Source organism: Podarcis raffonei, chromosome 2 (assembly GCF_027172205.1).
Source record: "Podarcis raffonei isolate rPodRaf1 chromosome 2, rPodRaf1.pri, whole genome shotgun sequence".
NCBI classification, from domain to species: domain Eukaryota; kingdom Metazoa; phylum Chordata; class Lepidosauria; order Squamata; family Lacertidae; genus Podarcis; species Podarcis raffonei.
This window is the reverse complement of record NC_070603.1, coordinates 82,922,791-82,939,121: the sequence shown is the minus strand read 5'-3', so window position 1 is coordinate 82,939,121 and position 16,331 is coordinate 82,922,791. Positions and strand designations below refer to the sequence as shown.

Sequence of the window (16,331 nt, the reverse complement as noted above, 5' to 3'; positions counted from 1 at the left end):
AGGCTCAATTTATAATGATAAATTCTAATCTTGACACACACAAGATTTTCCTCAGTCATGCTCCCAGTATCTTATTTCTAACACCCAAACAATTAATGCACAGACATTAAATAATCCCATGATTGGTAAAGAAGAGATCGCCATATATTTCTACCAAGAAGGCTACACAACTCATAAGACCTTTTGGGAGAAAATAATTCATTATATCAGAGTAGGTAGAATGGTTGCAATCATAGAGTTTACCTAAAATAATTGGATAACTTGCTTACAGATTAAAAACATGTGTTAGCTCTATCCCTTTAAGTTTTAGGCCTTAGTATTAATTGCTGTCAGCAGAGAGTAGACCAAACAAAAATAATTTTGCATCAGATCATAGTAAAGGGAAAAAAATCTAATAAGGGTGAGGATAACTCTGTTTTGTGTTTTGTAGGGCAAGGAGTTAATCATACAGCATCCAAAAACTGAGGCACAATACTATATATGGCTAAGACTATGGGATCTGCAAAAAATTATAACTCATACCTTTGAAAAGCAAAGAGTGAAAAAGCCCTCTGGCTCCCACAATGCTAGTCTATCTTACTCCAGCTGTCCTCCCTCTGGGGCTGATTTGAAGAGGACTGAGGAAAGGCCAAAAAGCAAATACTGGAAAAAGCACACAATTTGTAGTATATACACATACTTTGTATTTGCTTTTTTTTTACCCACACTCAGAGTCATCCTTCTACAGAAATGAACATAAGGCTGTGGTTTGCTTATGCAACAGCCTGTGGATACCTTTCATCAGCCATTAGTAGCATCCTTAGTAACATCCAAGCTGGACTATTGTAATGTGTCCTATGTGAGGCTGCCTCTGAAAAGTGTTCAGAAATTTCAGCTGTGATAGAGTTCAGAACTTCTTCTGGATTCCGAAGTATTCGCTCAAGGATGTTCATAATACTTGGTCATGACACCAAGCTGGAGAAGAGTTCTCCTTCAACCCTCTCCCACTTCGCCCACCACTGTATTTTCACCCCAACCAACTCAACCTTCGCTAGAACCCAGCTTACTGCACTAGATGGTTTGAGCAATGGCAGATTGTGTTCCTGCAAATATCACTTGGGAAGTGTAGTTTCCCAGATACTCCTTACCTGCATTGGTTGCATATTTCTTTCTAGGCGCAATCCACCATTCTGGTTCTTACCACTAAGCCCTAAATGGTCTTAAGACCTGGATACATCAGGTCCTTCAAAACATACTTCAAATGAAATATACTTCCCTGTGTACTGCCAGTAGCATAGGCCATTTCATCTGAAGTTTGGCATGGAGAAATAAAAGATAGGGCTTTTCCTTCATCACAGCACTTTTGTTGGGAAGGAGGCCTACCTGGCTCCATTATTGTACAGTTTGCACTGATTCCTTAGGATGCCCTTAGGCTGCCAAATATTAGTGGCTATAGATTACAATCTAGCTCACAGATTTTGCTTTGTTTACATTTTTGTTGTATACGTGGACCAGTGTCAGGATTTTGAAGAGGTGTTTGTGGGCCAAAGAAGCAGCCATTAAAAACAATAGTGATGCTTTTGCCACATGGGAATTCACAAAGGTGTAATTCCTTTACTTTGAGATATACTGTCCTTAGAAAATTTAATAAGTGCTTTGTAGATGAAGATTAGAAAGATGAAGGTCAGTACTTGACAAAATAGAACTGAAAACCTAGTGAGCAGTCAACATCAGTAAAAAAAGAAAAGAAAACCCAAACTATATCTGACTTATAAAATAAGTAAAGAGGCAATTAAAATAACCTGCCAGTTCTGTGAACCATAAAGCAAAGCTGAACAGTATACTGTGTGATAATTTTTTACCAGGGGGATTGTAGTCTATTTCTTCCACTTTCTTTTGGTTTTGAAAGAGCACATTAAAACTTTTATTTCCAGCTTATGGAACTTCACACACAGAGCAGAAAAAGAATTTGCAAAGGAATCCAAATACGGATATATTGAAAAATTCTGTATTAGATGAACTATGACAGAATATTATGAGTGGCCAAATTGCAGCAGGGGTTCAACTTTAAAAACAGCAGGATCTTGTTCGTGGCAGACATGAGTGACATATTGCAAGCAAAATGGGGGATGAGGTGGGGTGTTGAGCTGATAAATGTATGCTTTATGTTTAGAGAGAACTTGGTTTGGGAATTCTGCTAATGCTCTGGTTTAAGTATATAGCTCCATATCTTGAAAGGATTTTTTTTTCTAATTTCAATGAGTAAGGAATCATAATCTTAAAGACTGGGTAAGGATCAAAGTGAGCCCAAGACCCAGATTGTGGTGCTATTATTCTGTATCGAGACTGCTTCCCTCATAATGGTTTTTAATTCTTACCTGTTGCTAAACCAGTAGCCTGGGAGGGGTGGATCAGGTCAGCACAGATCAGAAGTCTCATATGTACATGTAGCTCCTCAAACATTTTTGCTCCCTTGACTCTGCTGAGACAAACTGCAAGTTGGCTTCTCCTGTCTCTCAATTGTTTCTTCAGTGGCCATTGCACCTTGTCATTATGTGACTAGAAAGTTTGGGTATCTGAATTTATTTGTTTCCCCTACCCTTCCCCATGCCCTTTTCATTCAGTAAATTATTATTGTTGTTGTTATTGTTGTATACCAGGGGGCAAGACCTGTGTCAGTGTTTAATTTTTGTACTGTATACTGCTTAGGAAACTTTATTCATTGTGGTGGGATAAGGGGATTTGTTCAACTTAAGACTTTCAGGTACATTATCTTTCTTTGAACTTACCTGTTTGGACATGCTGACCTCATGAAAAAACTTTGTATTCATAGATATAAATCGCCTTTGCTTGGATAAAGATAAATTTTTAAATGAGGAAATCTGATTAGTAACAAACTCCATTTGATTTAGAAGCAAATCCCGTTCAAGAAGGACCATGGTTTTATTCATAATGTTCTTTGTTGCTTAGACCTTTATGAGGTTTTTTTTGGGGGGGGGCACGCGTGTTTTTAAGTGAATGATATACTTGCCCCCCAAAACTGCATAGTCAAAGATGATAATTGTTCTGATCCAAAAAGGACTTTATTCTGTATGTAAAAAAAGTCATTTTTAATTGTAACTTAACAGTACAATGTGATTGAGATGGAATTTGGTATAAGCAGTGCTTTTTTTCTTTAAAAAATGTTTAAGGGTACTCTCATTTTCCTATTCATATTGAAATACTGCCCCTCAATGAGGCCAAACTTAGATTCACAAAATTTTAAGGAGTATGCATACCCCTGCATCCCCCCCCCTTAGAAAAAAGCACTGGGTATATGTCATATAGTTTTAGCAGATGCATATACCATTGTTTTTATTTATTTTATTTAAAGAATTCAAATTCAGATATATGGTATTGCAACTCAACATCGTAGCCTCCAAATGACAAGTCGCTGCATTTCTGTTTAAAATTTGGTCTCATGTAGAAAGGGGTTTTTTTTGTGGAGATGAGAGAAATATTGTTCACTTTTTGTTTGTTTTCACTAGTTTGCTAAACCAGGAGATGCTCTTTGCAAGGCTAAGGAGATGTAGCATCTTTTGAAATGTCAAATCATTTCCTATAATAGGAAGGTGAAGAACGGTGTGTGGTGTGGAAGCAGTACGAGAGAGACCAGCAGCTCCTGTGATTTATTTCACCTTCTGGAAGATTGTTCTCATGATTGCGGAGAAAGAAAATATAGGGAAGTGAATAATAATAATAATAATAATAATAATAATAATAATAATATTTATTTATAGCCCGCCCTCCCCTGCCAAAGCCGGGCTCAGAGGGGCTAACATCATACAAGTAAGACAATGCATAAAAACAAGCGATCAATAAATTAAGATACATCCCACAATTAATTCAAACAAATTAAAATTAAAACTGGACAAGTGGCAATCTTCAGGTTAAAATTGAAGGCGGTTACCAACTGTTTCCACTGATATTATAAGCACCTGTGAAGAATTGTCATGCTGAGTCAGATCAGTAGCCTCCCCAAGAGTTCCTTCTGATTTTACATGTTGTTGTTAGGTCTGAAATTAAGAAGAGACCCACTGGATCAGAACGAATACCTATCGAGTCCAACAACCCGTTACCCACAGTGGCAACCAAAATGCTTCTTGGGAAACCCACAAGCCAGGATATTTTTTAGCATTCAGATGAAAGGAGAAATTCCCCCATTCCTCATTAATCTCCCCTGTAGCAATGTCAGCCAATCTATGATGACATTACTTTGAATATTTCCACTACAGTATTTATTATATGAACCTTGGAAATTAGGATGGAGACTGAACAACTGTACAGGAATGTATCTGTTGTCATCTGATTTGGCTTGTCAAGTCTTAGCAGGCATTCATATTTCTTACAATTTATAAAGGACTGTAAAATATATTGTTGGTTGCTTTCTGAGTTGAACGTCATCCCAGGATTTGTTTGACATTGAGTTACATGTAAAGAGCCCCTTGGCAGGATTAATTTGATTAATTTGTAAATTTCCCTACTCCTTAATTTTAAACCTCACTGTTTGTTTCATATTACAAAATCTTTCAAGGCCACTGAACAAAATAATTGATTTGGATCCTGTAGGATAAGAATCCATAGGGTAAAATTACATAATTGGTTTTAATTACATAATTATAGCATTTTAAATGTGTGGAGGTGAAAGGTTACCATTAGATGCAGAAGTCATGATGAGGAACACAAAAATAAGCCATGTGTTTAATTCTGTGTTTCTTTCCATTTTTATACAAGAAATTCAGTGAGATCTATCCTTGACCTTGGACACTGAGTGATTATAGCAAATAATATAGTGCTGTTATGGTTTTTAGAACCATAGAGACACCTTTGTAAATCACTAAGTGCACTTTAGCAAAGGCTTCATTTAGATTTAGTGCACTACATGGGTAATCAGCGGTGGGAACCTAACTGACAGCAATTTAACATGATTGGGCTGGGTAATTACATAATTACCAGTAGTGTTTATAAATGCATAAGGATATTTTTATTGGGCGAAAAAACCAATTGCTTTCTTACTAAGAAGAAAACTAAATAAACAAATTTGTTGTCACAGGTTAAGAGGACATGCTCTGCTCCTTTATGAAATGTGTTCTTGTTATGTAGTGAAGTGCATTTGTTTTACTGTGTAGCCTTTTCTATTTTGTATCAAAGTTCTGGAATGCAGCCTCCTATTTAAACCTCCTATGGAGCATATTTGGTATATCAAATGGCTCTTTGACACACTAAAGCTGTAGAAACCTCAATTACACTGACTTTTAAAAGCAACAATCCAGGAGGAAATTGTTGTTAGATTTTGGATTATAACCTGAATCTATTTGCAGTGCAATCCTATGCATGTCTACTCAAAGTAAGTCCCATTGAATTCAATAGGTCTTACTCTCACTCAAGTGAGAGTGTATAAACCTGCAACCTAAAGCACTATTCTGTATTACTTTTTATTGTTTCTAAAACAAGCTGTGGTTTCTTTCTTTGCCACGCTTTCCCCATTTATCCAAATATGTCCACTGTGGGTGTGTGGGTGTGGGTGAATGTGGTTATCATGGTACAAGTGTCAAGGTGACCCGATTCGTGATGTGCATATGTATGTAAATCTAAAAATCTCTGTTCATTCTCTGCATAATCAGCAACTTTCCTATCGCCTCACAGCAATTTTGTCCCATGTTTATTGATTTTACGCATAGGTTCAGTTCGCACATAACATTAAGCCAAACCATGGCTTAGTGCAAACCTATGATCATGCATATTCCTGGAGCAGAAATAATTTTGCAGAGAAAGAACAGAGAAGTCAGTTACTGAGCTTTCAAGTTTCCATTACATTCGCATCACAAAGGAAGCTCAGTTTACCTTTACCAGGGCTAAACTTGAAATTGCTCTGTGCTTGTTTTATGAGTCTGAAAGCATTTGATCGTTTTAATTCATAGATCCACTGAGTTTGCTTCGAGGAATAAATATTTTGAGGGATTTTCCATCTAAGTGTACTTGGAGCCTAAAAAATCAATCTCAAATAGCAGCATATCTAGTCAGAACTGTCTTCAGGAAGAAAGTGATCCTTTCCCTGTGTTTATTAATTGTGTGTGTGTGTGTGTGTGTGTGTGTGTATCCCCAAAGTACTAAGGTTAATTCTGATTGGAATATGATTTATTTAGCCTTTGAACTGTATTTTTATTTATTTATTTGGAAGAATTTATAAGCTGCTTAATGGAAAAAAATATACTAACAAAATCAGCAAAATTTAAAAACAGGAAACCATCATTGTTAATGTTCTTATGAAAGATAATATTCAATAGTATTTTGAGTCAGGAGATGATCTGGTGCTTCTGCAAGTGGATTGAAATCTGTCCAGTCAGCTTTAAATCAGAATATTACACATGATGGTTTGGATCCAATCTTAGTGTTACTTAGAGCAGATCCATTTAAATTACTGGAATTTATGATAGTCAGAACCTACTCTGAGCATGATTAATTCTGGATCCAACACACTGATCTAGAGTACGATGTGATAGTCAAAGTGATGCAAGCAGAAAACTAACAGAGGAAAGAGGAGCTTGCTACCAGTTTCTCCTTATTAGTAAGTAAACCTGATTTTGAAGAACAAAATCGGGGCTAAGCTATATGTTGCATGGCAGTTTCATCAGCTGTTGGAGGGCAATTTGGACTGGGGCTTGTATGTTTCCCCCTTTGTGGCTAAATAAAATAGGCAAGCCTATTCAGACATGTAGAAGTTATGTGTGTTTTATTTCTTTTTAGCTACTGTTTATTTTAATAATCTTTTGAATATTTTTAAATATTGGTTTAAACTGTTTTTATCAATAATGTAAATGTTTTATTTTGAGTTTCTATAAACTGCTTAGAGGGCTTTTTTTTTTACAATCAAGGGATATATAAATTTTTTGAATAAAATTTTGTTTGTTAAATAATAACAGCTGGGGGGAGGACAATATAAATTGCAGAATTAGCTCTGTGACTAAATATTAACTCTCCCACTAATCGTACAATGAAGTTCTGATAATAATTGGGTCCCTCTAACCATCACCCTCAAAAAAAAGAATGGGTTCTGTTACGAAACTCCTGAGTATTTACGTCCTAACAAATGCAAGAAATTGTCTCCAAATATTTCAGCCCTTTCGGTTAAATGCTTATAATCCTTCTTTGCTGGAAATGCCACTTTCTGCCATTATGCATAGGATTTGTTTGGTCTCTTTCTCAAGCAAAATGTTTCATATTGGTTTTGTTTCTTTTGACTAGATGATCCAGTCACTGTTGGAGGCACATTGCCACAGCAAAATCTCATGCTGTACATTGATCACCTGTCCAACCTTTGCCTAGAGTGTGATCCCCAGTTCCTTCAAGAGATCCAACTTTACCTGTCTATAAAGAAGATGAGGAGGGAGACATCTGGGATAACCAAGCATCAGAGCATTAACACCAGAGCAGGTTAAATTCAAATTTATCATAGTGTTCTACTTCACATCCCACCCCTTGCAGATTTTTTGCCCGCAGGTGATGTTTGTGAATGTGTACCTGTGCTTAATTATTATAGTCATTTCCTCAGAAACCCCCAGATTGGTGTTATGTAGCATTTACTAGTGAAAGAATCCAAGACTTGGTTATATATTTTTTCACTTGCTCTAAGCATACAGAATGTAGCTTCCTTGCCCGCTTTCTCTTCTGCCATTAGGAACACAAAGCTTTGATATCTACAAGGCATACATGGTTTCACTTACTGACTTAAGGACTGCCCCCTAGGAGTCTAGCACAGCCCACACACAATCCTGGAACATGTCCAGCTTTTCCTCTGAGCAGAATGTGAACCTGTGACCTTGTGAGCCTCAGGCAAAAGGGCTGCCTACTGAGCCACTGATACCCATGCCATCAATAAGTTTTAAATGCCAGCTGCAGACTTCAGAGAGATAATGATTTCAGTGTGTAAAAGGTTTGGTTGTGGAGACTGCAGCTCACACAGATGGCGTGACAGGGTAAATGTGTTGATATTTTATATAACATTTCCATACCTGAGATATTGCTAATATACTTAGAAGGACACTTTCAGGCAGATGAAAGTTTCAGGGTTATGTATCCGAAATGGACTACCAAACTTAAAAATGCCTGTGGAGTGCATGTTTTAATAAGAACACTTTTATTGTTTGGATTTTAAACCTAGGCTTTGCAACAAGAGTCATGGTGTTGTGTTAAAGGGGTGGGAATTAAAAAGTGAAAATTGTAGCAAGTGAGAATTGGGGAAAATAAGCAAAGCAGGATTGAAATCCTACACTGATTTACCTGGGAGCAAGCCGCATTGAACTCAATGCGACCAACCCGAGTATACATATAGTGTTTAGCTGTTGGTGACTTACAATTGGATACGTTACATGATTAGCAATCCCGTATTAATATGGATCTTTAAAAGGCATTTTTCACAAAATATTAATTTTAGTTTGCAGCTTGTGTTAGTTTTCACATGCACTTTTTAGATATTCACTGGAACCTGTTAAGGAGGGGGTCACTTTTCATGACAGACCCAGAATATCATTCTAAGGCATAGTTCCTGAGTTTCTATCAGTACACAGATGTGTTTCAACATTGTCTGTGTTTTGATGAGTAGAGCAGGGCCAGCTACCTTCTTAAGCACCCTCTCTTTCCTCAGTCAAAGTATGTGGAAATAGTAACTAATGTGTGCATGTGGGTGGAAGTGAATTGACTGAAATTCTTGTTTCATACTAGGACACTAACTTAAGCTACCTGAGACCAAATCTAAGCTTTCATTAGGTTGAACACAATCATAGATGGCCAATAATGTTATTTTTTCTGTCTCTGGGCATGTTCAATCATTGCATCCAAGGCCTATTGGTCATATTGTGTCCCTGAGCCCTGTGCTCTGATTTCAAAAATTGTGGGGTTTGCATGGGCTTTATGCATTTCAGAAGCAGAAAGTAGCATGAAAACCTTGCATTATATTTTATGTTTTCTTGTCCATTTTGTTTCATGCGCTTCTGAGTGTAGGCTGAAATGCATTCTGGGAACAGGAAAAGCTTTCTAGAGAGATGCGCAATTAGAAATAGACGAACACATGTGGAAATTTAATTGTGATTGTGACAATCAAAATACTTTTAAATACAGAGTCCTCAACAGTGCCAAGATTAAATCTAACGGTCCATGCTCAGACTTGCATTTGCACCATTTCTGTGCATACTTCCTTCTGAGATGATCTACAAAGACACCATTTGCAATGTAATTTTGACATGTTCATTTTTCCACTCAAAGACAGATGGAATCCATTATGAATTTTGAATAGACTCACAAACAGTAACAGATGTTGCACTCAAGGTGGGGGTGGAGAGATATTTCCCCCTATATAACTTACCTGCCTGGGAAACCATCATCTGGACAGCTATTTCAGAATATACAGGACAGGTAGGCTTGGAAGTCCAGCAATCATAGCCTTCTCTGTGTACAATAAGGCATACTTCTGATGCAAGCTTGAAGCAAGGTGTGTGTTCTAAATCCCATCCAATTCTTTAGCTCTTATTGGCAAGCAAAACTTTTTCAGTCCTCAAATGGCAAAGACATATGGCTACCATAAACTCTAGGGAGGCAGCCCAAAATGATGTGAAACTGACAAAATGGCCTTGCGACAAGCAAGCAAACCTGCCTCACAGGATTGCTGTGAGGCAAAGACATTGTTCTGAGATCCTCATGGAAAGCACAAAATATTAATGCATTAATATTTATTAATTAATGATGATTATCAGTACTGTTGGTGGTGGTTGTTGTTTTACTTCTGCAAATGTTCCTCTTCCCCTAATTAGTAGCATGTAGATGTATTTCTGAGGAATACATCCCTCACTGATGTATTGGCCTTGCGGTTCTGCTGCTTAAAAAAATGGAGATGTTATCCTGCATTTAGCAGCTTGTCAATGGTTGATGACTGAGGATTTGAACAAGCACGGCAGTGCTGGCCTAAGAACTTTACCCAGCCTGCCAGATAGCTTTAATCCAGTCATATGGGAACACAGACAGCACAGCAGCCACTTCTGAAACATGAGACCACAAGGACAGCTGAATAAATTCAGAGACGTTTTGAACATTCTAACCTTTGTCTTGGGGGTGGGGGGTGGAATCTGATAATGAACAAAAACTAATACCAATTTATTTTGTTTTTGTTCTTCAGTCCGGTAGCTGTTAAGACTTTCATTTTCTTAGGGTTGCTGCGTAACAAAGTATTAGCCAAGCAGCTTCCCGCCCCCCCCTTCACACTATGGTATATTTAGTTCTGTATGTAGTCTATTCCTTCACACTCATTAAGGAATGAATCTGGTTTCTGTTTTGTTCAATACTGTATATACATTGCACCCATAAATATTTGAACTAAGTAAATATAGTATCTCAAACATGGAAAAGCTTTCATTATAAACTGGGGGCTGGTAGGGTCTTTTAAAACATTCTATTCATTGGCCAAATGTTGCCCTTTTGGAGGGGGGGAGTATGTAAGCCAAAAAATATGATGTATTCCTGTCTGCTATATTGCAACAGACTCTTTCCCAGATTATGTCTTGATTTGCACATTTTATATGTCTAGTGATCTGGTGATGAGGGAGCTCTAGGAGAGGCCTGTAGATTCCCTCTGCAGAAACACATGGCCGGCATTCAGCTGTATCTGGGGCTAATTTCCTTCTTTTGCTTCATTTAAGGTGCCTCATTCTGGTTTACAAGCGGTAGAATTGAAAGTAATTTTCTTACTTGGAAATATGGTGGGCTTGTTCCTAAGTGGTAGTAGCAGGGGTTAGGGGTTTTTTTAAGTGTTAAGTAAAACCAGAATAACTTAAAGAGTCCCCCTGCCCCCAATGAATTAGCGAAGAACAGAAAGATTAGCCATCACAAAACTGCACTTGAAATAATTTTCCTAGAAAGCTACCTAAGAGGAATGAGCAGCAAAACATTTTGTTTCTAGGTCGATAGTGATTTCATATGTGTTTCTAGGTCGATAGTGATTTCATATGTGTACCCTTACGCATGTTTGTAATTATGCTGATTGAAGGCAAAGCACTTTTTCATCACATATTTAGAAGGCAATATGTTCACATGGCTAGCATTAAACAGGTACCTGGGTTTTATATAGTTTTATACTTTTTCAATAAAGAATTTAGAGCTGTGTGGCTAGGGTTGTGTATATTCATAAACATGTATTATGCAAGCACGTAAAATAGTGGGTGGTCTAGCCACGTCCACCTAAGCCAATAAGACTGGGGTGATTAAGACACACACGTTTCTCCAGACAGTGGGAATTGTCTATTTCCAAATGGATATTTAGCTACTTCAGATGTGCACTTTCATCCCCTAAATATCTGTCATTAAATCAAGAATGGTGGACTCTCAATCAGATGTGTGAACTGTCACCATCAGAAAATGCTGTACATTCACATAACACCAGATGTTGGGAATGCTCTACCTGTGGTGATTAGTTGAGGTTTGTGCCTTCACACATGAAAGTCATCAATTATTGCTAGTCAGCAATGGATATGCACATATGAATCCAGCTGATTAGACTGAAAGCTGCCCATAACTTCACACATTGAAGATATATTTCCATTAATATTGGCAAAATTTCTGGGTTTCCCCCCCTGCTTTTAATAATGTATTTTATATTTAAGGAGAAACATACCTAGAAATGCCTAGATCCAGCTCTATATGTTGTGCTTTTAATTCATCAACAGCTATGCAACCACTTTTCTTTTAATTTGATGGAAATGTATCTTGGATATGTCATCAGTCAGCTGTCAATTGTTATTTCACAAAAAAGAAATCCTAGAAATGTCAGGTCAAACATTAAATATATATTTCTAACATTTAATTTCAAAGCATGAGAGAAAGTAAGGTGGTCAGCCATTCTATAACATTTTTAAAAGCGCATTTCATTTGGCCTCACTGTGTGTGGCAAGCTTTCAGTCTAATTAGCTGAGTTGCTAGAGATTCAGAGCCTGTTCACATGAGTTGCATGTCCCTTGTCCCTCTTGTGTCATGTTTATTGGATTCTAAGCCTGCCAAGCAGGGTTGGCCTTTAATTTACTGTATGTAATCCTCTCTGGGAGACATTTTGGCTGAAGCATGGGATACAGTGCTACAAACAAACAAACAAACAAACAAACAAACAAAGTGTGAATGAACAATCACAGATTAATCACCACATGTTGACAATTCCTTCCCTTCTCATAAAGGGACACTGGTTGGAGGATGAGAGAATAGCAATTTCACCAACTCCATCTTCCCTCTGCCACTGCCTCCAAGCAAACTCCCACACTTCTGAAGGATCTCCCAAGCCTCTGAAGAAAGGTTTGTGGAGGCACAAAGAACCACAAGAGAAAAGAGGAATTAGCTAAAAGCACCTTCCGCCAGCAGCAGCAAAGCTTCCTTCCTGGCAGGTCTGGATCCAACCCATGGTGTTCCCTTTAATGGAGCTGTGTTCATAGGTAACCATTCACCTTCAGTTACCTATTTTTGTAGCTCTTGTTTGACTATACATTGGATCTAACCTAACTAAATCCCCAGATGCAGATTTCAAGCAGATATTAAGATGTCAGGATGCCTCACCACCAGTTTTGCATTTTGTATTCTAATTAAGTGGTATACTGGTAAATCTCTGTGCAGATCTGTTTTTTCTCATGCAGGCAGGATTCCAAAATAATGACTGATTAGAGTAAAGGAAGTGAATTATACATTCATGAATTCATTATGTAGGCACACAAAATTTAAATACACTTAATGACAAAAAGCTACACTTCTGGAAATAATGTTTTGCAAAAGGGCTTGTGGAAATCTGTCTTCTTGTATAGCAATCCATTCAGCATATTAACATTCTCAATCAAAGCCAGCATGAAGAAACAAAATGCATGAGGAAGAGCAGGAGTCCCACTAAATGAATTAACATATATTCTATAGCTCTGTTCCAAAACCATTTTTCCATCTGTTTTAACTAAGAATCATTCTATTGTCCTATAGAATATTCAAAACGTGCAGCTAGCCTGATGAGGCCTCATTCTTGTATTCTAATATCATTGTTTTTAGAGTGCTGAAAGTGCGATGAATAGGAACATCAGCGTATTGTTTTTTATGGAAAGTTCTTTGCACCATCCATCTCACTTGCCCTGGCATCCTTGCAAGAATCCAGACGTGCCCCTTATCCTTGTCTTTCTTCCTGACCTGTTACAAGCCTACCACTTTGTAGAACCAACTTTGCCTTAGCATTACTAGTAAACGTAAATCATGTTGGTCAGTTCATATGGTGACTGGAGTAATGTGCTCCCTTACAAATTAAGCTGTTCCTTAGGCATTTATATAAATAACTTTTATGGTATTTCTCTAGGCTGGCTTCTTCTGCGTGGACTCTGTAGGGCTCCATTCCAGGAACCTCCAGAGCTTTAGATAAGATATGATGTGCCCTACTTCTTCTCACAACTGGAACCTTCTAGTGTAGTGCACAACCACAAAGATAAATGTTTTCTCACTTACTTCTTTGAGTGGCGCCTCACAGATTCACAAACATATGGCTGGATGGACCATGGAAGATCATTAAGTGGCCCCCTTCAAGGTAGGATGACCACTTACAAATTACCCCAAAAGAGGAAAGCAGCACTTCAGACTCCAGTGGCACATTGGAATTCAGGAGAAATCCCAGAGATGAAAGTGTTCCTTCATGGGGAGTGCATCCCCTCCCAGAACTAATCTCTAGACATGGGAACCACCCACCCACAGCACTTTTTTTACAGCTAGTTGGTCATAACCCTTTTGATCACATTGCCCAGGAAATGAATATTAGAGTCTGTATGGTAGTTTTCGAAAACCTCCCCATATAGAGAAAACCATTTCAAGAGAGGCTGTACCACCACCTCTTTCAAGGCATAGGGCAAAACGCCTCCTGAAGCAAGGAACTCCCTAGACCCAGCCAATCAATCCCCTCCTACTATATTTTATCAGCCATAATGGGCAGGGATGAAGAGGACATATTGTTGGCCCCATCACTGCAAGCATCCTGCCTATATCCTGAGGCTGCAACAACTGAAACGGATTCCATAAGGTGTAATTTTATGCTGCTCCTTAGACCTCCAACAGACCTAAATCAATTGTGCCATCAAATTCAGCACAGAATCAGATTCAGCACTGAGTCATTTTGCCTTCAAAGTGATTCAAGTGGAAGGGAGTTCCATGATGACTGAGAAAGCCCTTTCTCCCGTCCTCACTTAGAGGCCGATATTTGTAATTATTCGTGTGATTTGCAGCTTCCATTTTTACTGTTCAGGGGTCATGCAGGCTGAACCTACATGTGTTGGAGCCTTGAATACTGTAGGTCTGCTCTTTCACAATCCTAGAGCTTGAGAGTAGAGCCAGGGGACACGGTCCCAATCCAGAAATCCATTTGCACCCTCAATGACTTACTGAACAGGTCTATGGAGGTATGGGGACAATATGACACATAAGATAGAGGAGCAATGGGAACGGAACAAGAGAGCATTCACTTGACAGGAGTGGGGAAAAGAAACTATGAGACTATGGCAAAAGGAGGAAAGTGAGACGGAAGAAATGGAAAAAGCAGGACAAATAACAATGAGCAGGCAAAGCTACCACACAGCAAAGGCTTCTCACCAGTCTTTTGTCTTCATTTCCTTCATACAGCAAGAAAATTCATTATACAGGCGGTTTTCACCAAAAAAAGAGATGCAAATGAATTAAAAACAGATCTGCCTCCTCATGAAGGCACAGTAAAGGAAGGAATGGTTTGCTTTATGTAACTTTTCTTGTTGCTGAGAACTCGCTTGTAGAAGGTGATGATAAATGTTAAATGGTTCTAGTAAAACTGCTAGTTCCAAAACTGCATACAATGCTGACGTTTTCATTATATCCAAGGGCTGAAGAACATCCGGCTTTCATCGTAACTGTTTTGTTTGGGTATAAAGACTAAATACACTGCCCTTGGGAGATATCTTAGTGTCACCTGCTCCTAAATTGAAAATTACTTGTTTAGCAGAAGTTTTATTGGAAAGGATAATGATCTTTTTCTTCAATGAGAGTTCTTGGAAGTGGAGTGGGACAGAATGTATAATAGGCCAAATCTTTTGGAAAAACCCTATCACACAGAAATACATTGTACAAATATTCTAAGCAACCATCCTAAATAAGTTACTAAACTTTGGGTTTTCTTTTTTAACCTCATTCATCCTATATAGAGAGATTGTTCAGTAAAATATTTTTCCCCCTCCTTTTTTGGATGCTACATGGAGAAAACACTATATGGGGGAAAACTAATATTTTAAAGTGGTTGTGTGTGCAGCTATATACTTTTTTTATAGAATCCAGAAAGTAAAATATAATAAGTAATGCAGGAAAATATAGTGCAATATAAGGCACTGAAGCATTATCATTCATATATGTGAATCATTATATATATTTAGAACTACAAAACAATAGCAAAGGTTCTACATCAAATTCAGCTTGACAAACCATTCTATTTTATAACAATATTTGGATGAGGCTGGTTTTACCTGTCTTTCAAGGCAGGTTATATAATGTCGGGAGGAAACTGGCAATAAATCACAGCATTGAAGTTGGAGTTAACTCTTTATTAGCAAAAACACAATCTGCACAGACTTGGTGGACTGTCAGACCTAATGATAGATCTTGAGCCCCATGGAGCAGTTGCTGAAACTGAAAGTCCTCACCTCCGCACAGCCATCTAAGTCGCTTCCTCTCCAGTGTTTTTCCCAGAAATTGGAGATTGCGCCTGCATGCAGCCAACCTCTCATCTGCCCTCTTCATGCCTCTTCTGGTTCTGGGAGGCAAGGAGAGAGGGGAGCTTATTGCAGCAGGAGGGGGAGACATCCATGATTGTTCACCAGCTTGACTCATCTCTGCCTCTTGGCCTCTCTCCTCCCACCCTCCTGCTCCAGCTCCAGCTTCTGCCTCTGATTCTTTGCCACAGCCTCTCCCAGCTTATTGAGTCCTGTTACCTCTTCAGCTTCCCACACTGCCTCTTGCCAGTCTTCTCCGTCTTCTCCCTCTGACCACTCATCATTGTCCTACCACCACTACCCAGGCTCTGAGTATTCTTCCCTTGGTGGTTCCTCAGCTGGTTCCTCTCACCATTTCTCTGCGTACAACCAGTCCATGACATCTAATGACATTTAAAAGTAATAATAAGCACCAGCAGTCTACTTCATTGCTAGCACTTGCTAACTTTTTCTGGTTAAAACAGAACCTGAAATAATTCTGAAGCAGCAAAAAATTGTAAAGTGAAAATAATCTCTTAAAGATTGTACGTGTTGTTT

General features: G+C 38.4%; 1 protein-coding gene across 10 annotated transcripts in view; it reads left to right on the top strand.

Annotated features, from left to right (window-relative positions):
- Window positions 1-16,331, top strand: part of ERC2 (ELKS/RAB6-interacting/CAST family member 2) — a 527,327-nt gene that overhangs the window by 440,350 nt on the left and 70,646 nt on the right. For all 10 annotated transcript variants that reach the window (XM_053377860.1, XM_053377861.1, XM_053377857.1 and 7 more), the window contains one exon: window positions 7,264-7,452. In XM_053377860.1, the coding sequence (XP_053233835.1) occupies window positions 7,264-7,344 (81 nt within the window). In that variant the 3' untranslated portion in view covers window positions 7,345-7,452. The remainder of the gene's footprint in view (window positions 1-7,263; window positions 7,453-16,331) is intronic.